The sequence below is a fragment of the Protomyctophum parallelum genome (genome assembly GCF_964188405.1).
Source record: "Protomyctophum parallelum genome assembly, chromosome: 21".
In the NCBI taxonomy this organism is placed as follows: domain Eukaryota; kingdom Metazoa; phylum Chordata; class Actinopteri; order Myctophiformes; family Myctophidae; genus Protomyctophum; species Protomyctophum parallelum.
This window is the reverse complement of record NC_139713.1, coordinates 1,909,884-1,935,161: the sequence shown is the minus strand read 5'-3', so window position 1 is coordinate 1,935,161 and position 25,278 is coordinate 1,909,884. Positions and strand designations below refer to the sequence as shown.

Genomic DNA, 25,278 nt, shown 5'->3' with positions numbered 1-25,278 from the left:
GTACTAGTCATTTAATACTAGTCGGGTTTGGAATTGTAAACAGCTGAAATCAATACTATATCAGTATTCTGATAATAACATGCGGGCCGCATTAAGTGAAGGTGGGGGCCGCATGTGGCCCCCGGGCCGCCAGTTGCCCACCCCTGCTTGTAATATGTATGCTCGTTTTCATAGACCCGGTTTACTTATTTCCAATACTCTCACACACAATATCTGGCAACAACAGTCAGTCAACAACAGCAATGGGCCACTAGCTAGCAGCTAGCTGCGCACTGATGATGAGAGGCTAGCAGTGATATTCAATAACAAACACACTGCAAAAGCATATTATATTATACGCTTAAACCTTTATATATATAAAAAAAAAAACGAATTAATTTATTTATCACCGTTTATAATATAATTTAAAAGCTACAAAATGAGTGTAATAACGTCGTCAGGAGCAACGGCCGTGGTCCAGGTCACCAACCTGTCCTCCGCGGTGAGCAGCGAGCAGATGCGCACGCTCTTCGGCTTCCTGGGGGACATCGAGGAGCTGCGGCTCTACCCGCCCGAGTAAGTGCTGCCCTGGCCCGGCCACAGGCGGCTAGGAAACACCGCGGCTCCGCCGGGGCCTGGTGGAGGCCCCGGGGAATATAGCCTCTACTCCTGCTGCTGTGTCGCGGCCTACATTCACATTAGAGCCCATTTCTGACCTGAGATCAGATTCTATACGAGGTTTCCACTGGACACACACTGTGTCTGATTAACCCATTCTGACCTGAGATCAGATTCTAAAAAAAATGTCGATTTAAAAAAAAATAGCAGACCTACAAGCTCGTAGCGCGCCACTCGGTGGCGCGCTATGAGCTTGTAGATCTGCTATTTTTCAATAGCTAAAGCATAGCATGATGCTAACAACAACAAAATGGGTTCCCGTTCAGAATAGGTTAGTCTAGTCACATAGTCTTTGGAATGAAACTTAATTTCGTTTTCATCGCATTTTATTTTAGTCGTCCTGGAATGTTTGTGTTATAGTCTAGTTTTAGTCGACGAAAACAACACTTGACTGACTGTAACAACATGATGTTATGTTCTTATCATTAATTTCATTTTCTACCGCAATATTTATTTAATGCTGTGCGTTAAGCCCTAACTCTGTTTAAAAAAAAAAGTGTGCTACAGGTAGTTTTTGATGAATTGAATACAAAGGACCCCAATGGAAACAAGTCATATGCTTTTTTTTTGGGGGGGGGGGGGGATCATTTTGTTTTGGCAGCCTTTTGTTTTGTACGAAACTGTAGTTTTTTTTTTTTTAATCTAAAAGCAAGATTGAAGAAATGGGAAATCGTGTTGTGCTAAATTGTGCTGTGCTAAATACATTGTGTTTTTCCTCAAGAAGACACAATGTATTGTTTTGATTGAATGCTGCCATTTGTCTTCTATATTCTTCAGTGTATATCAGTGGTGTTCAACCCTTTTTCATATCAAGATCCATTATTTATTCAGCATTTGAGCCACAGCGCCACCATTTGATGACATTTAGCCTCTCAGACCCAAAACTAAAGATGGATAAGATTTTGTCCACATGCAATTCCATGCTGTATTGATGTTGGTACCATTAGGAGAGACAACAGGCAAATGTTCATCAAAATAACAATTCTTCTACATTCTCTAATTGTGTAGACTTGTAAATGAAGTAATGCCGATGTTTAACAATACTGTTGGTGTAAAATGAACCCAAATTTATGCTCAACGTTTAAAGATACATATAATTAAGCATTTACATTTTACTCATGATCAGAGCTTCCGTCGCTCCAGACTGTACGACGGAAGCATTTATATTTTACTCATGATCAGAGCTTCCGTTGCTCCAGACTGTACGACGGAAGCATTTATATTTTACTCGTGATCAGAGCTTCCGTCGCTCCAGACTGTATGACGGAAGCATTTATATTTGACTCATGATCAGAGCTTCCGTTGCTCCAGACTGTACGACGGAAGCATTTATATTTTACTCATGATCAGAGCTTCCGTTGCTCCAGACTGTACGACGGAAGCATTTATATTTTACTCGTGATCAGAGCTTCCGTCGCTCCAGACTGTATGACGGAAGCATTTATATTGTACTCATGATCAGAGCTTCCGTTGCTCCAGACTGTATGACGGAAGCATTTATATTTCACTCATGATCAGAGCTTCCGTTGCTCCAGACTGTACGACGGAAGCATTTATATTTTACTCGTGATCAGAGCTTCCGTTGCTCCAGACTGTATGACGGAAGCATTTATATTGTACTCATGATCAGAGCTTCCGTTGCTCCAGACTGTATGACGGAAGCATTTATATTTGACTCGTGATCAGAGCTTCCGTTGCTCCAGACTGTATGACGGAAGCATTTATATTGTACTCATGATCAGAGCTTCCGTTGCTCCAGACTGTATGACGGAAGCATTTATATTTTACTCATGATCAGAGCTTCCGTTGCTCCAGACTGTATGACGGAAGCATTTATATTTGACTCGTGATCAGAGCTTCCGTTGCTCCAGACTGTATGACGGAAGCATTTATATTGTACTCATGATCAGAGCTTCAGTCGCTCCAGACTGTATGACGGAAGCATTTATATTTCACTCATAATCAAAGCTTCCGTTGCTCCAGACTGTATGACGGAAGCATTTATATTTTACTCGTTATCAGAGCTTCCGTTGCTCCAGACTGTATGACGGAAGCATTTATATTTTACTCGTGATCAGAGCTTCCGTTGCTCCAGACTGTATGACGGAAGCATTTAAATTTTACTCATGATCAGAGCTTCCGTTGCTCCAGACTGTATGACGGAAGCATTTATATTTGACTCATGATCAGAGCTTCCGTTGCTCCAGACTGTATGACGGAAGCATTTATATTTTACTCATGATCAGAGCTTCCGTTGCTCCAGACTGTACGACGGAAGCATTTATATTTTACTCGTGATCAGAGCTTCCGTTGCTCCAGACTGTATGACGGAAGCATTTATATTTTACTCATGATCATTGATCAGAGCTTCTGTTGCTCCAGACTGTATGACGGAAGCATTTATATTTCACTCATTATCAGAGCTTCCGTTGCTCCAGACTGTACGACGGAAGCATTTATATTGTACTCATGATCAGAGCTTCCGTTGCTCCAGACTGTATGACGGAAGCATTTATATTTTACTCATGATCAGAGCTTCCGTTGCTCCAGACTGTACGACGGAAGCATTTATATTTTACTCGTGATCAGAGCTTCCGTTGCTCCAGACTGTATGACGGAAGCATTTATATTTTACTCGTGATCAGAGCTTCCGTTGCTCCAGACTGTACGACGGAAGCATTTATATTTTACTCGTGATCAGAGCTTCCGTTGCTCCAGACTGTATGACGGAAGCATTTAAATTTGACTCGTGATCAGAGCTTCCGTCGCTCCAGACTGTATGACGGAAGCATTTATATTTGACTCGTGATCAGAGCTTCCGTCGCTCCAGACTGTACGACGGAAGCATTTATATTTTACTCATGATCAGAGCTTCCGTCGCTCCAGACTGTATGACGGAAGCATTTATATTTCACTCATGATCAGAGCTTGAGCTTCCGTCGCTCCAGACTGTACGACGGAAGCATTTGGAAATTGCGAGCGGCAACAGGAGACTACTATTGATCTTGTCTCTCTCCTCTGCTTCTGTCCCCCAGCAACGTATTGATCTTGTCTCTCTCCTCTGCTTCTGTCCCCCAGCAACGCGCCCCAGTCGTTCTCGTCCAAAGTGTGTTACATAAAGTACAGAGAGTCGTCCAGTGTGGGCGTGGCTCAGCATCTGACCAACACTGTGTTCATTGACAGAGCTCTCATTGTTGTGCCGTGTGCGGAAGGTGAGTGTTCCATACATGACGCTATGCTGTTGATCACACACACACACACACACACACACACACACACACACACACACACACACACACGCACACATGGGCTTTGATGATGATGTCACCTATATATTCTGTTTGTTTGTCTGTCTGTTTGTAGTGGTGGAACATTAACACATTCTGACCTGAGATCAGATTCATACGAGGTTTTCCACTGGACACACACTGGTCTGATGAACCCATTCTGACCTGAGATCAGATTAAAAAAAATGTCAGTCGCTCTTCGATTTTTCAAAAATAGCAGACCTACAAGCTCGTATCGCGCCACTCGGTGGCGCGATATGAGCTTGTAGATCTGCTATTTTTCAATAGCTAAAGCATAACATGATGCTGACACCAAAATGGGTGCCCGGTCAGAATGGGTTAATAGCAATATCACCATGTGGAATGAATGAATGAATGGATGGATATTTTATTTCTGTGTCCGGGGGCAATGTCTTGACTCATCCCACATGGGATTATCAGACACGGCAATTAAGATAATTACAGGAAGAAAAAAAACATAACCATTCCAGTGTATATCCGCCAGCAACTCATAATACAATCTGATTTCAAACGATAACACATACAGTACAAGGAATATATCTCTGCTGTCACCCAACTCGGCAGAAATGAAAAATATAAAAATGTCAGGAAATTAAGAAAACCTTATAATTTTGAAAACAAAGCAACAACGTTGGCGTTCAATGACTTCCATGAGAGGTGGTGGAGTTAGTTGCTTTAGCAGACATGTTGAGGGTCCAATGGAGTTAAGTGGTTTTGTCCAAAGCACTTTGTACTACTTTCCATTTGTTTTCGAAACAACACACACACACACACATAAAGGCTGTTCAATAGAACTGATTTAGAAACCTCAAAAACGGCAACGATATCTATTTAATCTATAATTCAGTTCATCTATAAGTTTCCCTTCGCCTCCTATCCCACTTTTTATAAAGATATTCTAAAAAAAGTCAAAATACCATATAATGTAACGGAAATACTCTTTAGGGCTGTCACGATTACAACGTTTAAAGTTTGACGATTTAATTGTCATACTGATTATTGCGATGTATGAACCATTGAACGGTGTCTGTGACGTTGAACGTCGGGACACATGAATCGCGCTCCGCACACTCCAATCTTTCAGTCTTACTGACCACCTTCAGGCTTTGCTAATAAGAAATTGCGTCCGGCAGATAATATGACAAATCAGAAGTATACTAAGACAATCGCCTAGTTTTTGAACAGCTTTTAAGTACAACATTGGGCTTGCAGTTATGTGTCAATATTCTAAAACTGCATAGTAACCAACTAAAGGCTGTCAGAGGTATTGTAGTGGATTTAAAAGTACATAATTTACCTCCCAAGTCTTCAAAACTATGGGAGATGAACCCATTTTGACCTGAGATCAGATTCTAAAAATGACAGTTTTCTGAAAAAGCCTATGTTTCCATGTCAGTCGTTCTTCGATTTAAAAGAAATAGCAGACCTACAAGCTCATAGCGCGCCACTCGGTGGCGCGCTATGAGCTTGTAGATCTGCTGTTTTTCAATAGCTAAAGCATAACATAATGCTAACACCAAAAGGGGTTTCCCGCCCAAAATGGATTAATCGTCAAACGCATCTGCATCGGCCAATTCTAGTTATCGCTCCGATTTAATCAATCGGTCCGATTTGTCTTTACAGATGAAACGAGCCCAAAGTACCGGCTTGAACAGATCTACAAGCTCACAACATTACATTTAATTGAATCTGACTTGCCGAAGCCTGCCGTGCAGAATGGACAAAATTATTATTACCGGTATAATTTAACAAAAAATACAGAATGAGATCATATCGACATCAGTAATATCGGCCATAACGGCAATTTTATTATCGGGCCAAAAATGTCTCGAGTAAGTAAAGTAACGCTACCCCCGAAATAGTACTACTTAAAGGACAACTTTAGTTTTTTTTCAACCAAGGTTCATGTTTTAGGTTGTTATTAGAGAAAGTAAAAGATAAGTGTTAATCTTTTTTCATTTGCTGCTTTCTTTCGTTTTAGGGAATTTAGCTGTTTTTGACAGAGACAGAGACAGAGACAGAGAGAGAGAGACAGAGAGAGACAGAGACAGAGACAGAGACAGAGACAGAGACAGAGACAGAGACAGAGAGAGAGAGAGAGAGAGAGACAGACCCTCACATGTTCTCCCCGTGTCCCCTAGGGTAGGTACCCTCACATGTTCTCCCCGTGTCCCCTAGGGTAGGTACCCTCACATGTTCTCCCCGTGTGGGCTAAATATGTATTTATTTACAAAATATTATGGCGATTTCTTTTTTTACTATTTACTATAGTCCTAATAGACCCCAGGAAATTACATCTGGCAACAGAAGATCACAGGATCTACTGAATGTGAAGGAGGCCTACTGGGAGGAAGCCACACTGTGTGTCATAGGCTCAATGTGTCAGTTTGACACATTCAGTAGATCTTGTGATCTTTTGTGGCCAGATGTAATTTCTTGGAGTCTAGTAGGACTATAGTAAATGATAAAAAAAGAAATCGCTATAAAATTTAGTAAAACAATACATATTTAGCCCCATGCTCGAATGCCCCCTGTCAAAAACAGCTAAATTCCCTAAAACGAAAGAAAGCAGCAAATGAAGAAAAAATAACACTCTTATTTTACTTTCTCTAATAACAAACTAAAACATGAACCTTGGTTAAAAAAAACTAAAGTTGTCCTTTAACCGTTTTAGACCTGAGGACTATTCTACAAATGTTTTCTTTTCCGGGAAAAAAAAAACATGTTTCCATGTCAGTCGTTCTCAAACTTCCAAATTCCATGTGAAGGACTCCCAAAAAATATATGTTTAATTGGCCACCCGACCCCTCATCTGAAAATCTGTCGTTCCAGGGACCGTCCAACGATTTGAGCCGGTCGCTCTGAAAGAATACACATTCAAAGATTTGCGCTACATTTTCACGATCTTTAAAAAATAGCTAAAGTATGACATAATTCTTCAAAACACCAAGAGGGGTTCCCAGCGCCCGAAACGGGTTAACCCATTCTGACCGGGCACCCATTTTGGTGTCAGCATCATGTTATGCTTTAGCTATTGAAAAATAGCAGATCTACAAGCTCATATCGCGCCACCGAGTGGCGCGATACGAGCTTGTAGGGTCTGCTATTTTTGAAAAATCTAAGACACTTTTAGAATCTGATCTCAGGTCAGAATGGGTTAAAAATGTAACTGTCAGGATGTGATAGACATTTTTAGAATCTGATCTCAGGTCAGAACGGGTTAAATGTACTTAGTTGCCTTCCACGACGACTGACCGTCTGTTTTTGGAATGTCTGTGTGAACGGTGTGACGAGGCCACTGGTCGCTGTTCCGTCTGCCTGCTTTCTGAGGCTGTGCCCCCCCGTGTGCTGCGTTCCTTAATATCCCACCACACCATGTGTGTTCTGCCAACGGTAGCCCCACGACTGGCTGATATTCCATACACGGCACAATATGTCTTGATATGCCGCGTAGTGACGAGCGGCCGTGTGTGTGTGTGCGTCATAGAGTTATATATCTATAGAGAAGACACCCGAGTTCTCCTTCCATCCACTTGCATTGAGTTGCTCAAAAGCGCATGAGGCGGATTCACTCCTCCTTCCTGGTAGGAACAGAGTGCATTCTGGGGTGGATTGGCCCCAAACACATGAACGCGCTGGTCGTTGACTATCATTGTGCCGTTTGTGCGCGTTCACGTATGAAACATTCGTTCACGTGTCATGGCCACAATCACATGAACGTGCGCAATGATAGTCAACGGAGCAGCGCTGGCTCGAGCTGCAATACCAAATCCGGCCACTATGTCCATTTCGCCTCAGGGATTCCTCTGGGTGCCTTCTCTATAAATATATACTCTAAGGTGTGCGTCCTCACAAACGGCAAAAATAGCCGATCTGCACGAGGAATAGCAGCGAGACCTCAGTCCAGAACGGGTTCTAAGGCTACAGGCAAAAAGTCACAACTGCTGCAACAACTAAAGATCTGTTCAAATGTTACGTCTAACCTTCCTTCGGGGAGCTTTGATCGATTATTATTATTATTATCGATTGCATAATATACAATTATACATGACTATTATATACGTGTACATATCTGGATGGGAGCTTTATATTTCATTGTCAAATGGGGGCATTTAGAAAGCGCTTTTTTATCCAAAGCGCTTTTACAGGTTGCACATTCACACACCGATGGCGGAGGGATCCATGCAAGGCACCAACCTGCACACGGGGAGTAGGGATGTGTAAATGTGTCCAAAATGAAAATCGATTTGTATAATTCAATATTAACGATTGATCGATTAATCGTTTGGGTTTTCTTTTTTTTTTTTTTTACTTTTTTTTTTTTTTTTTATGAACCCTACAAATAAAAACAATCTTCCCCCCAAGGGGTACCTAAGTCAAAAAAGTTTGGGAACCCCTGATGTAGTTGATTAACAATAATTGTAACTCTTGAGAGTTAATAAGGGTCCATTTGGTTACTAACTCCATCTTTTAAATGAGGACCACTGGTGGTCCCTGGACCACTGTTGATCCAATTGATCACCATAGCAACCCCAGCCTAGGCCTGATTAGGTAAATTCCCAACACCTGCTAAATCCTCCAAACCTGTATCTTGATTGGAATCAATCTCCACTCACACTCCTCTCAGTCATGCAGCTACACAGACACATCCCAGGCACACTTTGGTAGGCCTATAGCCCTGTCCTGTTTGGATGACAATATTGCCTTTCCAACAGATTTTCATTTAAAAAAAAAACAGAAAAAAAAAAAAAAAAGCGATTATCGATTATTAATTTTCATAATCGATTTCGGGTCCTATCAACGATAATCGATTAATCGGACCCATCCCTAACGGGGAGCCATTTGGGGGTTCAGAGTCTTGCTCAAGGACACTTCGACACTAGCTGTCACATTGTGGTCCAGTGTAAACTGATTGTAAACTTGTTTGGGGGGGGGGGAAGGGAGGCGCGCAGATAAATCAAATCAATAAATCATACAATTGATCACACACACATTAGTGCATGGGTCAGTTTGTGTGCCCCATATATGTACTCACTCGAGTCAATGATGTTTATCCATCTGGTGGAAGAGTGGAGATGTTTTTTTTACGTTGCCTTGCTGTAGACGGGGATTTGAATCTTTTTAATGTTGCCTTGCTGTAGACGGGGATTTGAATCTTTTTAATGTTGCCTTGCTGTAGACAGGGATTTGAATCGATCGTTTCATGGCAAAGCGTCGTCTTTTGACGACCACCGATAAGCCTGCAATCAATTCGTCGTTAGACGATTACGCAGCGGAGCGCAACCAATCGAAACGCGGCCGAGTCGACGGATGTCCCTCCGAGTGCCGTATGGAATATCAGCCTCTCTACTTTCTAGGACTTTTCTACAAGCCTATATATATGCTATGACATATGCTATGACCTCAGCGCCGCAATAACTGTTAAACTACGGACGCCATCCCAGTTAGACAAACGTCTAGTTGAATTAACCCATTTAGGCCTGACGTCGGAATTAGAAAATAATAAAAAGTTTTCTAAATCGTGACAATTTTCTGAAAAACCTCATGTTTCTATATCTGTGGTTCTCAATATTTCATGTAAAGGACCCCCAAAAAATATATGTAATTGGCTGCTGACCCCCCCATCTGAAAATATGTTGTTCCAGGGACTCCCCCAGCTCATAGCTCATGAGCTTGTAGATCTGCTATTTTTCAATAGCTAAAGTATAACATAATTTCCGCCCAAAATGGGTTAAAGTATCTGTATCTGAGTGGTTTTCCGTAATTGTTTCAGGGAAATGGTAAAAATAAAATAGCTGTGACGAAAAGGCTAATGACTCCATCTTTTTTTTTTCTTTTTCTCCTTTTTGTTTGTTTATTTGTTTGTTGTTTTTCTATTTGTTTTTCTTTTTTTTTTCTTTTTTTTACGGCGACAGTGTTCCTTTTTTTATGTACATGAAAAAGAAAATGAAGGAAAAAAAATCTGTTTTCTCCTCTGGAAAAAAAAAAAGAAATCTTATTTTGCTCCAACGTGACTTGGTTGCAAAAAGGAAAAAAAAATGGATTTTGGGGTACCTACTGAGTTTAAAAGGATTTTGGGTACCTAATGAGTTTAAAATGATTTTGGGTACCTACTGAATTTAAAAGGATTTTGGGTACCTAATGAATTTAAAAGGATTTTGGGTACCTACTGAATTTAAAAGGATTTTGGGTACCTACTGAGTTTAAAAGGATTTTGGGTACCTAATGAATTTAAAAGGATTTTGGGTACCTACTGAGTTTAAAATGATTTTGGGTACCTACTGAATTTAAAAGGATTTTGGGTACCTAATGAATTTAAAAGGATTTTGGGTACCTAATGAATTTAAAAGGATTTTGGGTACCTACTGAATTTAAAAGGATTTTGGGTACCTAATGAGTTTAAAAGGATTCTGGGTACCTACTGAGTTTAAAAAGGATTCTGGGTACCTACTGAGTTTAAAAAGGATTCTGGGTACCTACTGAGTTTAAAAAGGATTCTGGGTACCTACTGAGTTTATTAATTTGGTTCTGTATGTTTTCTCTGTGTGATTATGTGTGCATATCAGATACTAGAGCTGGCCCAGCTGTTACACTTCCACACTAAGGCTTTGTTTTCCAACAAGCCCCACTACCACTTCTCCTCCCCACGAAAACGATGGGGCCGTTCCCACCGCAGCCCACCAGGGGGGGAAACTATGTGACCCAGGAGAGAGAAAGAACCTTCCAAGATGGACACCTTGTCTCTTTTTATTTTCGTTTTATTTTTACTTTATTATTTTCGTTTTTTGAATTTTTTTCTTTTCCTTTCATACTTTTCACATGTTGTCCAACTCTCCTCTCTCTCTCTCTCTCTCTCTCTCTCTCTCTCTCTCTCTCTCTCTCTTTGTCTAGAAAAACTGCAGTATTGCCCTCTCTCTCTCTCTCTCTCTCTCTCTCTCTCTCTAGCATTTTTGTTTTTAATTTGTTATGTTTCTTTTTTGAAATTTTTTGTCCCACCCCCACCCCAACTCTCTGTTCTCTCCTGTTTCTCCTGCAGCTTGCAACGTTGTGTTTTTTTTCGATTGTATTCTAATGCAGGTTTTGCCGAAGGAACTTGGCGTTTCGTTTGGAGACGGGGGTGAAAGTGTGTGTGTGACACTCACACACACACACACACACACACACACACGTGGGGGAGTTCTGTGAAGATCTCTAACAAAACAACCTAACCTCTCTCTTTGTCTCCTACTCTGCTTGTAGAGCTGTATATAATGTCTAGTTCTGTTCAGGATTCCATGAATACTAGTGTCTAGTCATGATGTCAGAATCAACTATTGTCGCATCACAGTTTTCGGGGTTTTTTTGTGCATAGTTCCCACGAATAGTTCCGTAGCCAGGAAGCCACCTGTTTCCACATCGGCAGGAAGTATATTATAGTCCTCAAGTTCTCAACCATTTTTTTATTATTTCACTTTGAAATGCATTTAGATCACAACAGGCATGGCATTCAAAGGTTTCTTTTCACCAACATACACTCAAAGTTTGTTTTACTAGTAATTCTCTGAGTGTGTAGAAAATGGAACCAAATGGACCCGTACCAAAGGGTCCATTTGTACCACTCACAGTTACAGACCTGTTTTTCACCCCATTAATCAAAAAGGACACATTTTTCCATTGCCTTTGTTTTGGAGCGTTAAAAAAAATAATTGAAGCAGTAAACAGGCATGTATAAATTAATTATAATGGTAATGGGATTAATTTTAAACTTTAATTTACTTCTCCCTTTTTTCCGTTTAATCAAAGTTGTGACTCGGGCACAGTTGATCAATGCTTTAAGTCTGTGCCAGTTGTTTGACCGTAAAACATTGACCCGCACTGGAAACTAGTTTCATTTGTTTGACCATAAAACACTGACCCGCACTGGAAACTAGTTTCATTTGTTTGACCATAAAACATTGACCCGCACTGGAAACTAGTTTCATTTGTTTGACCGTAACATTGACCCGCACTGGAAACTAGTTTCATTTGTTTGACCGTAACATTGACCCGCACTGGAAACTAGTTTCATTTGTTTGACCGTAAAACATTGACCCACACTGGAAACTAGTTTCATTTGTTTGACCGTAACATTGACCCGCACTGGAAACTAGTTTCATTTGTTTGACCCGCACTGGAAACTAGTTTCATTTGTTTGACCCGCACTGGAAACTAGTTTCATTTGTTTGACCGTAAAACATTGACCCCGCACTGGAAACTAGTTTCATTTGTTTGACCGTAAAACATTGACCCGCACTGGAAACTAGTTTCATTTGTTTGACCGTAAAACATTGACCCGCACTGGAAACTAGTTTCATTTGTTTGACCGTAAAACATTGACCCGCACTGGAAACTAGTTTCATTTGTTTGACCGTAAAACATTGACCCGCACTGGAAACTAGTTTCATTTGTTTGACCGTAAAACATTGAACCGCACTGGAAACTAGTTTCATTTGTTTGACCGTAACATTGACCCGCACTGGAAACTAGTTTAATTTGTTTGACCGTAACATTGACCCGCACTGGAAACTAGGAACGAACAGCCTGGTTGTCTTTCTCTCTTAATATAAGATTATTGTCAATAATATTTTTAGTGCCTCCAACTTTGACTTGATTCTTTGTTTGAGTGACCGCTGGTTTGATGCATATACAGTTAGCCATCATGATGCTAATTCGTACAACAGTAGCTTTTCCCCGTCATCATCATCATCATCATTATTATTATTATTATTTGCTCCAGTTAAAACAAAAATGAAAAGAAGAAAAAAAAAAAATCAGAAATGAGATGGAAAAGAAAAAAATAATAATAATCCTTAATCGGTTTGTTTCTGAGCTTCATGAGTTCTTGCCAGGTTAATGTTCTTTTTTTTCCCCCTGCTACACGTTATTTTTTCTTAAATCTGTTTGTTCTCTGTATTTGATGTCCTGTGTGCATATTAGCGATGCAGCCATTGGGGTTGTCTTGTGTTGCGATCTGACCCGATTCCGCCCCGGAGGGGAAAAGAGAGAAAAGACAGAAAACACCCCCCCCACACATGCTTGATATGATCGTTCCACTGTTCACAATGTGTTCCCAGACAGTACAGGTGACCCATACACCAACCTGTTGTTGACTACTTATTCATTCATTTTGACCTGAGAAAAATGTTCTTCTACATCCTGACTGTTTTCTGAAAAAGCTATGTTTCTATTATGTCAGTCGTTCTTCGATTTTTCAAAAATAGCAGACCTACAAGCTCGTAGAGCTTGTAGGTCTGCTATTTTTCAATAGCTAAAGCATAACATGATGCTAACACCAAAATGGGTTAATTCTCTCTCTGCACTTATCTTTTTAATTAAAATTAAAAATAAAATGTTCTTGTTTTTCATTTTCTATTCTATGAAAAGAAAAACCCCAAGGAAAAAAAAACAACTTTTTTTTTAAACGATTATTTTTCAATTTGTTTGAAAGTTATAGGATTTGTGTGATTTGCTTTTTTATTTTTTTGCCAAATTACTATTTCAAAATACACGGGGAGAAAATTAGCTTTTATACTTTGTACCAAAGTGAGGATGATGACGACGCTTGACTTGCGTGTCTTCACAGTAGAGAATAAAAAAAAGAAAATTTGAATCATGCGTAGAAACTATTTACCCACCCGTACTTATAACTACGTTGTAGGCTGTATTACGAGGGAAGTGTCTGCTCTCTTTCTCTCTAGAATTAACAGTGGGGCTAATTTTTGCAGACATAGAGGAGTAAACAGAGGACAGTTTTTAACCGTTATTTCGTCGTGGTAACGCCTGCTTTTCTCGTCCGTCCCCCCCCCCCGTCCCCCACAACAGGGAAGATCCCGGAGGAGAGCAAAGCCTTGTCTCTGTTGGCCCCGGCCGCGCCACCCGTCCCCACGCTGATGCCCGGCGCGGGTCTGCTGCCCATTCCCACCGCCACGCCCATGCACACGGTAAGAAAGGTGCTATGTTTACCCTGCAGGGTAACTGGACTAAGGAAAGGAAAGGTACTATGTTTATCCAGGGTAACTGGACTAAGGAAAGGAAAGGTACTATGTTTACCCAGGGTAACTGGACTAAGGAAAGGAAAGGTACTATGTTTACCCAGGGTAACTGGACTAAGGAAAGGAAAGGTACTATGTTTACCCAGGGTAACTGGACTAAGGAAAGGAAAGGTACTATGTTTACCCAGGGTAACTGGACTAAGGAAAGGAAAGGTACTATGTTTACCCAGGGTAACTGGACTAAGGAAAGGAAAGGTACTATGTTTACCCAGGGTAACTGGACTAAGGAAAGGAAAGGTACCATTGTAGAAGCCAATTCACTGTGTTTTTTTTTTATTATTTCTGTTATTATTTAGCCTTATTAGCCTAGAATATTCTGAAGATGATTGGCTGATTGAGTTATTGTTTTGTTTTTTAAACTCTATGCTGCTACAGTTTTATTATTTTATACTAGATATATCTGAAATAGCCCAGGTGGCTTTAAACGAGTCCCTCATTGTTGTCTTGACCAACGGCTGTAATAGGCTACCCTTAAAGAGTAGATAACATGTTTGGCACTACTTTCCCCAATTTAATTGTGTAATAATTGTGAACACAATGGTCAATACAACTATAGTGTCATTGTGTGTAGGGATGCACCGATCCGGCTTTTTGGCATTCGATACCGATTTCAATACATGGGGGTCCAGTATCTGCCGATACAGAGTTGTAGTGTTCTCAAGCAGTGTATGGGACTGTCAATTAACACCAAGCTAAACCACAGCCAATGAAGACAGAATCAAGGTTGGAATTGACCGTTTACTTGTATACTTCTTTGATGACTTGATGGTAAAAACTGTAAAATAATAAAACAATACAAACATTCAGTGTCTGTTCTAAATTGACAGCATTGCACACCCAGGCAATTAGAAATCACACTGTGGCTAAACCACATACACACTGCAGTGTAATTAGCAAGAGGACATACACCTGCACTGCTCTGCAGACAGCAGCAAACATTGTTTAGAATTCCAAATAAACATACACAAAACATATCACAGAAAGTTTCAATAACTGGATTCACCAGCACAACTTACGACATTGCATCAAAAATGCTCCCAAGTGGGTAAGATGTGTCTCAAGGCTCAAGCTCTGAGCAGGTCTGCCTTCTCTAGCTCTGCTGCATGCAAAATGGTGCTAACAGGAAGTGACTCATCAAATAGAGTTTTCAAAATAAAGCAGTGGTACACATCTTCACAATAAAGTATTCACAAACTTTTCTACTCTAAACAGAAATACAACATGTTGAATATAATTGCCTTAAAGGCAAGACACTCCCCGTCTGACCTATGTGAGGTCACTATTAACTTGTGGAAGTCCATGACGGTTTGTAGTTCAGCCAGTGGGTAGAAGCAGACCGATTTATGTGAGAAAGGTCTTTACATTGCCATGATCAGTTGGCACATGTCCGTCTTTTCCGTGGGAAGGCATGGATCTCGGATTGCTTTTTAGGTCTGATTAAGTTGAAAGTGCTCTTCTCCCTCCCCGCCGTTATCTTGTGACAGTGAAGGAGCCATGTTGGTTTCAGGAGATGGGCCAGGATGCATGGCAGCATCATGATTGGGGCTGTCACATTCTAAACACTTCACAACAGAGTTGCAGTCCTTGGCCATGTGGGAGGTTGATGAACAGCATTTAAAACATATGCCTCTCTCCTTCAGAAAGGCCTTTCTGTCATCAATGGATTTGTGTCTAAATGCTCTGCATCTTTTCAGAGGATGTATCATGTTGTGAATTGGGCAGTTTTTGTTAGGGTCGTTGTTTGTTGTAGAAACACCTGTTTGGTGAACTGAGATGAGTTTGTTGGTGATGTCTTGATACATGAAGCTAGGGTCATTTCGCTTCTTTGCTTCATAGCATACAAAGTTACAAAAATAATCAAAAGGAGGGAAGTGACCATGGTTGTCTTCTTTGTAGCGTGATCCTGAAGACAGCCACTTTTCCTGCAGTCCAAATGGAAGTTTCTGTGCAATTGGTCCGATTCCACGCGGGGTGTCGAGGTACAACAGGCCGGAGAGATATCCATCCTCCTTTGCTCCTTCGATCTCCATAAGCAGATCCCCAAGTCCACGTAATTTAACGTGGTCTTTTGATGAAATCTTAGGGAAACTGTCGAGCCGCTGAAACAGTGACCTTTCAATTATTTCGGGGGCAGCATAGCAGTCCTGCAGTCTCTCCCATGCTGTCTGTAATGCTCGTTTTGGGTTTCCGACATGTATTGAGCGTATGCGTCTCACCTGTTCTCCAGATTCCTTTCCCAGCCATTTAGTCATAAGGTCTAATTCTTGAATTGGCGTGAGGTTAACTTCACCAACTGCACTGGTGAATGAGGAGAACCACGCAAGGTAATTCTCAGGCTTATCATCGAACTGGTACAGTCCTGCATTGAGGAGATCTCGTCGTGCCAAATACTGTGTCAATGGCTCTACTGGAGGTTGTGTGCTAGCTGGAGGATTATGTTGGGGGACATGGGGAGATGAATGGACTTTCATGGAGGAGTTTGCCGTTCTGGCTGCAGACGTCATTTTGGCTTTCGGCGGGTCAGGTAAGTGTGGTGAGGGTAAGTGTGAGTCTTCAACTTTCACAGAATGTGGTGAGAATGTGTTGCCGGCTTTAACAGACTTTGGCTTGTTGCTGATGGGTTGTAGTTGTGGAACTTCATCGTGTGATTGTCTGTCTTGTTGCAAGTCATTTTGAGATCTGATATATTCACTGGTGCGTTCCATTTTTACATTTTCTGATTCAGATTTCTCTATTTCGTCTACAATATCCATTGCTTCAGCCATTTCCAACACTACAGCCTCTGCTACGGCTGCATCAGCTTCTCGCTGTGAAGCTAGAACTTCTAGCTCTGTGTCTAGTCTTACTGCTTCCAACATCATTTCTGCCTCTCTGGCAGCTTTCTCCATTTTTAATTTAGCCTCTTGCGTAGCGTATTGTGCCCTCACCTTGGCCGCTTCGGCTTTGGCTCGGGCAAGGGTTGCACTTGATGAAGAGGATGATGTCCTGCTGCTCCCAGCACTGGACGCCTTGCTGCTTGCTTTTGAGGCCATCTTGACACTTCACTTGGAAACCTCCAATGTTGTCTTTTTACTGTAGTGTTCTCAAGCAGTGTATGGGACTGTCAATTAACACCAAGCTAAACCACAGCCAATGAAGACAGAATCAAGGTTGGAATTGACCGTTTACTTGTATACTTCTTTGATGACTTGATGGTAAAAACTGTAAAATAATAAAACAATACAAACATTCAGTGTCTGTTCTAAATTGACAGCATTGCACACCCAGGCAATTAGAAATCACACTGTGGCTAAACCACATACACACTGCAGTGTAATTAGCAAGAGGACATACACCTGCACTGCTCTGCAGACAGCAGCAAACATTGTTTAGAATTCCAAATAAACATACACAAAACATATCACAGAAAGTTTCAATAACTGGATTCACCAGCACAACTTACGACATTGCATCAAAAATGCTCCCAAGTGGGTAAGATGTGTCTCAAGGCTCAAGCTCTGAGCAGGTCTGCCTTCTCTAGCTCTGCTGCATGCAAAATGGTGCTAACAGGAAGTGACTCATCAAATAGAGTTTTCAAAATAAAGCAGTGGTACACATCTTCACAATAAAGTATTCACAAACTTTTCTACTCTAAACAGAAATACAACATGTTGAATATAATTGCCTTAAAGGCAAGACAAGAGTACCGATCCGATACCCCCCACAAAGAAACGTAATAACCTATTAAGCTGTATGCCTCACTGTGTGGAGTCTGGAACTTTGTAAAACAAAATGTAACAAACACAGATATAAATGCACTGAATTATTTATTAAATAACTGTGCAACAATTAGACCAGGTTAATGTGTGTGCAGGCTAGCCTGGCTGCATTCCACATGTTATACTGTCAATACTACACTGCTGTGTCACAGAGGAGGTAGAGTTGTTTTCATACTGTAATTACACATAATTATCGGATCGGATAATGGATCGGCCACCGATCCGATACCCGATCTAGAATTTTAGCCTGGATCGGCGCCGATCTCCGATACGAGTATCGGATCGGTGCATCCCTAATTGTGTGTACTTTGGGAGCTGTCAGAAGAAGGAGGTTACAACTCCCTAAGCACCGCCCATTCACCTCGGAAAGTCACGAGTCAATATGGCGCGTCATCAAGGGGGGTTATTGTCGGGCCCCCATAGGATTACATTGAGAAGTAGCTGTGGGAATTACCATATTAAACACTCTACTAAGGGAGTAAATATATAACTTTGTTAACGACCATGACCGGGGATATTTCGGCTATCACACGTTGTGTTTTCTTAATAATTGAGCAGACCGTTTTTGCAATATTCATAGTGAAACAGGGCTAGCGTCGGTTGCGAGGGGCGTGTCTTAACTCTTCTCCAGGCTGGTTACAGCGGGCCACTGAGAGGCAGCTATCCCAGAATGAGTGCTTCTCTGTGGGTACTATAGTAGGCTATAAGCGGGGTGACTTGGCATGATTATTATGGAGGGTTTTTTTCTAGACAAATGATGACAACATAGGATTAATACGGGACATGAAGCATATTCATGAGGGAATGTTGATAATTAGAAGAAAGACTTTAATAACATAAAACATAATAACATTTAAACGTGGACCCTGTTGTAAACAAGTATAATGCTTTATCAGTGTGTCGTCCACTCCACAGTAATTGTATTGAGTTGTGCTTTCATGTTAAATGTACCCATTCTGCAAACTGTTAATACACACTTAATTAATTAAATCAATTAAACCAAGCACTTTTTGTCCGAGGTTTTCGAGACATAAATGAAAGATTGTGAGTAATTTCGAGTATGCATAAATCAGTAGGCTATAAGGCTATTAAAATAATATGAGGGTTTATTCTGCTGGGCGTATTGGGCCGGCCACCTTGGCTGACGGGATTGTATTTTACCGGACAAAGAATACATTAATCTGCTATATTTTAACGTGAATGTTTGCAGATACATGCACCAATGCTTTACACCTCGTTACCTTAGCGCTGCACTTCTATTCTACACATGGAACCAAACGGTCCGTTTGGTTCCATTTGTACACTGACTTAAATTAACATCGATTTTACACTATAAATCGGGGTCTCAGAGGTAGAAATGCCAAAAATGGGATCCGTAGACTAATGCATGTCAAACTGGGGGTCCTTGAAAAAACGGGTTGAGAATCACTGCTAGAGCCGTAAACATCTTCTCGTAGCCTATGGTGGTCCCTGACATTATAGGCATCTTCAAATGGGGGTCCGCGGGCTGATTAGTGTCAATTTGGGGGTCCTTGACATGAAAACTTTTATATATTGCAGTCACATCATGTGCTTGCTTAATAATATCAACGTTCCCATCTTTTATCATCTACATGCGTCGGTCTTGGTTCAAATTATACCTACTGTTGGTTCCAAGGTATAATTTGAACCAAGACCGAATATCATTACGTCGGATATGAATTGCAAAAGCAGATTGAACGCTGGCGAGCCATAGTCTCTCTAGACAGACTGCATGTTGACTCGTAGGGCCGTAGAGATTATACATTATATACAGTATAATTGCGGGGGTGGGGGTATTGTATAATATAGGCATACTGTTAATTCAGTCAATTTCTGCAAACATAACTACTTTAACTGATAAAAGTTCACCAACCACCACCTCGTTCCTTTTGTTTGTCTGCTCCATTGAAGTGCAATGAAGTCCACTCCTCAGCGTGTCCTTTTTGATCAGATGATTGATTCACACACCTACCAACTGGCTGCGTTCCTAATGTTATTAATTTATCATACAATGGTAATTCTAACCATTCTATCAACGCAGTTAAAATATTTAGCTATAGGCTACAACATGATTTATGATGTACAGTAGTAGAAATAGACAACCTAGACTATAATTATGCAAGGAATAGGCTAGCTTGAAATGTGTGCAATTTCTGGTTGTTGTGCAGTGATTCTCAACATCGTAGAATGTCATATACATTATTATATTCATATAGGCATTTATAGTTATTTAGGCATACGCATACCTCTTCAAGTAGAGAAATGTACATTGCTCAATGCTCAGCTTCAAATGATATTGCAACAAAATGTGAAGTATCATCACTTTTATTTACAATACAAAAGTATATATGACGGACAATATTCTGCAGTCTCCCCGGAATCCACAGAGCTCTGGAGTCTGGAGCATGGTGGCGGCGTTCATGACACAGGCAATGTCCCCCTAAATGACAAAAGACTTGATTAGAACGGTAGACTAGCCCACTGTTACGGACTGGAATATATCCCACTAAATATTAATTTCATTTATGCAAAAGAAAAATACTTGGAGGCTATTTAGCTTCCATGTTTGGGTTGAATGAATGCATGTTATCATACACGAATGCCCCCGTCCCTACCACAATATTCCCTTTTGATTATTCAATTCTTACAGTAAATACACACTTACAGTAGACACACATGTAAAAGGAACGCTGCATAGAATAAATTATTATCAAACCGATGCAATCGCATAACGTGCGATGCTCCACCATGTATCGGCTGGTTAGCATAGCCAAGTTGGCAACAGCTAATACTAGCAAAGTTTACTTACACGTGAAACAGTCCCGCTGGTGGCTGGAGTCTGGACAGTTACAGGAATCGGTGGCCCTTGTGTATGGAAGACTCAGCTTTCTTCTCCTGGCTAATCTTTATTATTTGTGCTTGTTATTAGAATAACAAGCTGCTTTCGTCCACATAATGTTGCTGGATACTGTAGTGTAGTGTGCGCCCGGCATCCTGGCAGTCGATGGGCGTGTCGAGTTAGCATTCCACCGAGACAAGATTTCGACCTCCCTTGATGACGCTGCGGTGCGCGTCATCAGGCAACCCAAAGTTTGTTTCTCCAAAATGGCGGATGTCGATCATTTCAGTTGATAAAGCTAAAATATCAAATGTGGCTCCTCCTCAAAAAATGTTTAATATAATAGTTGACATACTTAAGGGTTTTCTGAGAGACGTCTGTCAACAGTTTAGCAAATAAATAATATGTTACCCTCTCTTTAAAGACAGACATATACTTGGTTAATGGTTATGCTGCAGACTGGCGCTTGATTACTGCCCGTTTTGCTGTGTTTATGGCTTTTAGCCTTTTGATATTATTTTGCAGTGATCTTTGCTGTGTTTAAAGTGTTTAATGCCAATTACCTTTGGCTCAGAGTGGCTTCGATTTGCTGTGTTAACTGTGTGTGTGTGGAATTAATCAAATAGTAGCCTACACCTCAGTACAGCTATTTACCCAAGTTATGATCTGACTAATTAAGGCTGTTGCAATCTACATTTGTGACATTTGTAAATGTTTTGATTAAATGCCAATACTGTGTACTTTTCTAAATAAAGTTCTATGTACATGAGCAACCGACAATTATTGTTCACTCAAACTGAACACTTACCGTATGTATTCCGGGTCTCCCACCCTGTAATTGGGAGTGGCGTAGTTTACTGTGACATTGGGAGTACTTAGCGACTCCACTTGGTTACAATTGTAACCAAGACCCGGAATACATACGTGTTCAGTTTGAGTGAACAATAATTGTCGGTTGCTCATGTACATAGAACTTTATTTAGAAAAGTACACAGTATTGGCATTTCATAAAAACATTTACATTTACAAATGTCACCAATGTAGATTGCAACAGGCTTAATTAGTCAGATCATAACTTGGGTAAATAGCTGTACTGAGATGTACTATTTGATTAATATTACAGCAAATCGAAGCCACTCTGAGCCAAAGGTAATTGGCATTAAACACGTTAAACACAGCAAAGATCACTGCAAAACCATATCAAAAGGCTAAAAGCCATAAACACAGCAAAAAGGTCAGTAATCAAGTGCCAGTCTGCAGCATAACCATTAACCAAGTATATGTCTGTCTTTGAGGGTAGCCTATTACAGCCGTTGGTCAAGACAACAATGAGGGACTCGTTTAAAGCCACCTGGGCTATTTCAGTGATAGATATATATACTACAAAAGAATAAAACTGTAGCAGCATAGAGTTTAAAAAGCAAAACAAAAGGTAAAAAAGAACAGCGGTTCAACAGTACCAGTCCTGTAATAGAGTAAACATTGAATTAGCCTCATTGAATCAGCATCACAATTCATCCTGGGTCTAACGTGCTTGTTCTAGTTGTACTTAATACAATGTGGACGTCGCCATCATTAGCATTACACTAGTACTATGAAGTGCATTCAAAGTATTTATGTAGGTTAGCACATACCCTGTTAACAGGTGTCGGGGCATCCCAGGTTGTTTGTACAGTGCGCGTTTGCTCGTTCAGAACGCCATCTGTGTAATATAAATGCATCATGAGAACTCACATTGTATACATTACAAAAAGACGTAATGCTGTCGCAATACAGACGTTAAGCCTACCTCTAGTCTAGACTCATGTCACACACACACTTGCAGTCTCTCGTTCCAGCTCGTGTGTGTGTACCTACACAGCCTCCAGAATCTGATCTCAGGTCAGAATGGGTTATAACTGTATGGTGTGTACCACAGCCTCCAGAATCTGATCTGAGGTCAGAATGGGTTATAACTGTATGATGTGTGTTCACACAGCCTCCAGAATCTGATCTCAGGTCAGAATGGGTTATAACTGTATGATGTGTGTTCACACAGCCTCCAGAATCTGATCTCAGGTCAGAATGGGTTATAACTGTATGATGTGTGTTCACACAGCCTCCGGCGTTCTCTGCTCCTTCTCTGCTGAACCGCGGGGGGGCGTCTGCGGCCTCGTCTGCGCTGGACCCGGCTGCAGCGGCTGCAGCGGCGGCTGCAGCCGCGGTGCTCAACCCTCCTCCCCTCATGGGCAACGTGGACCCTTCCAAGATCGACGAGATCCGCAGGACCGTCTACGTCGGCAACCTCAACTCACAGGTGGGCTGGATCCATCCACCTTCAACCAGCTTATGTGATGGAGTGATATGGCTGGGACCAGGGGGGCAGTCAGCCAGATATTATGTGATGGAGTGATATGGCTGGGACCAGGGGGGCAGTCAGCCAGATATTATGTGATGGAGTGATATGGCTGGGACCAGGGGGGCAGTCAGCCAGATTATGTGATGGAGTGATATGGCTGGGACCAGGGGGGCAGTCAGCCAGATAGTATGTGATGGAGTGATATGGCTGGGACCAGGGGGGCAGTCAGCCAGATATTATGTGATGGAGTGATATGGCTGGGACCAGGGGGGGCAGTCAGCCAGATTATGTGATAGAGTGATATGGCTGGGACCAGGGGGGCAGTCAGCCAGATATTTCGTGAAGCCTCATTTGAAATCGGTAGTTCATATAATGGCCTGTTGTGGCGCTGGACTGGACCCAAAAAACCCATAGCTCCATAGAGGCCCATGTATTTGGGCCCAACTTCACCTAGACTGTATTACCTTAATAAACATGGTCATGAATACTTTCTGCTTCCAGTCACTATAGTTTAAAGTCTCATTTCTAATGCCATAATATTCTTTTTGGAAAATTATGGTCCCATTTATTAAAAAAATTACCATAAAGTCGCGTATGTTCTGAGGGGCGTGGCTACCGTTACAGTCTATGATCGGGATTCCCCTCCCACTCGAGTCAAAATAAAAACGGAGAAGAAGGGGGGAAGTCCCGCCTCGTTGTCTGGGCCAGCCAATGGGCCAGCTGGGCCAAAACGGAGCCAGCCAATGGGCCAGCTGGGCCTAAACGGATCCAGAAAGATGGCGACTTACAGTGCATTAGAATGCAAGGGATTTCAGGCTTCATTTTACGTCCATGTTAGACCCGGGGAACGCTTTGTCCATATTCTTTACAGTCTATGCCTGGGATCCATGGCAGTGATTCAGATGGACAAATTAATTTAACAAATAAATAAGTCTAATTAGCCTTCTGAAAACTGAGACCGTTTTGTGACATTAAATAAATGTAAACATGTTCTGTGAAGGAGATTAAATAGTTAAAAGGAGAACAAAGTCAGAATAGATCAGTGCATCTGTAATCTACTACTTCACACTTGGTGTTGGTAATCGATTGGTCATGTCTGTAGAGGGAGCAAGTGAGAGAGCGCGGGCTTATTGTTGTCATTCTCATGCTGCTGACGGAGAGGAAACTCTGTGTCCAGCGTTCTTCCTGAGGTCTCCCCTTTTACAGGGTGCTACACTTATCCGTATTCGTAGTACCCCGGGCGTTCTGACCGGGCACCCATTTTGGTGTTATAGCATCATGTTATGCTTTAGCTATTGAAAAATAGCAGACCTACAAGCTCATATCGCGCCACCGAGTGGCGCGATATGAGCTTGTAGGTCTGCTATTTTTTGAAAAATCGAAGAATGACTGACATTTTTTAGAATCTGATCTCAGGTCAGAATGGGTTCATCAGACCAGTGTGTGTCCTAGTGGAAACCTGGTATGAATCTGATCTCAGGTCAGAATGGGTCCATCAGACCAGTGTGTTGTCCAGCGGAAACCTGGTATGAATCTGATCTCAGGTCAGAATGGGTTCATCAGACCAGTGTGTTGTCCAGCGGAAACCTGGTATGAATCTGATCTCAGGTCAGAATGTGTTAACATGTGATCCTCCCCCCCCCCCCCCGCAGACCACCACGGCGGAGCAGCTCCTGGAGTTCTTCAGGCAGGTGGGCGACGTGAAGTTCGTGCGCATGGCGGGCGACGAGACGCAGCCCACGCGCTTCGCCTTCGTGGAGTTCGTGGACCAGGTGTCCGTGGCCAGAGCGCTGACCTACAACGGGGTCATGTTCGGAGACCGGCCGCTGAAGTACGTCTCATATACCGTCATTACCGTTATTAGCATACCGTCATTACCGTTATTAGCATACCGTCATTACCGTTATTAGCATACCGTCATTACCATTATTAGCATACCGTCATTACCGTTATTAGCATACCGTCATTACCGTTATTAGCATACCGTCATTACCGCTATTAGCATACCGTCATTACCGTTATTAGCCCATTCTGAACGGGAACCCCTTTTGGTGTCTTAACCCATTCTGAACGGGAACCCCTTTTGGTGTTTTAACCCATTCTGAACGGGAACCCCTTTTGGTGTTTTAACCCATTCTGAACGGGAACCCCTTTTGGTGTTTTAGCCCATTCTGAACGGGAACCCATTTTGGTGTTTTAGCCCATTCTGAACGGGAACCCATTTTGGTGTTTTAGCCCATTCTGAACGGGAACCCCTTTTGGTGTTTTAGCCCATTCTGAACGGGAA

General features: G+C 41.7%; 1 protein-coding gene across 2 annotated transcripts in view; it reads left to right on the top strand.

Annotated features, from left to right (window-relative positions):
• Positions 1-303: 303 nt before the first annotated feature.
• Positions 304-25,278, top strand: part of srek1 (splicing regulatory glutamine/lysine-rich protein 1) — a 42,934-nt gene continuing 17,959 nt past the window's right edge. The window contains exons 1-5 of one of the 2 annotated variants that reach the window (XM_083793880.1): positions 304-555; positions 3,736-3,869; positions 13,806-13,924; positions 22,752-22,949; positions 24,644-24,822. In XM_083793880.1, coding sequence (XP_083650006.1) covers positions 419-555; positions 3,736-3,869; positions 13,806-13,924; positions 22,752-22,949; positions 24,644-24,822 — 767 coding nt within the window. In that variant the 5' untranslated portion in view covers positions 304-418. Of the gene's footprint in view, positions 556-3,735; positions 3,870-12,158; positions 13,067-13,805; positions 13,925-22,751; positions 22,950-24,643; positions 24,823-25,278 lie in introns of those variants that run through there. The other variant, XM_083793881.1, reaches the window with a different exon arrangement.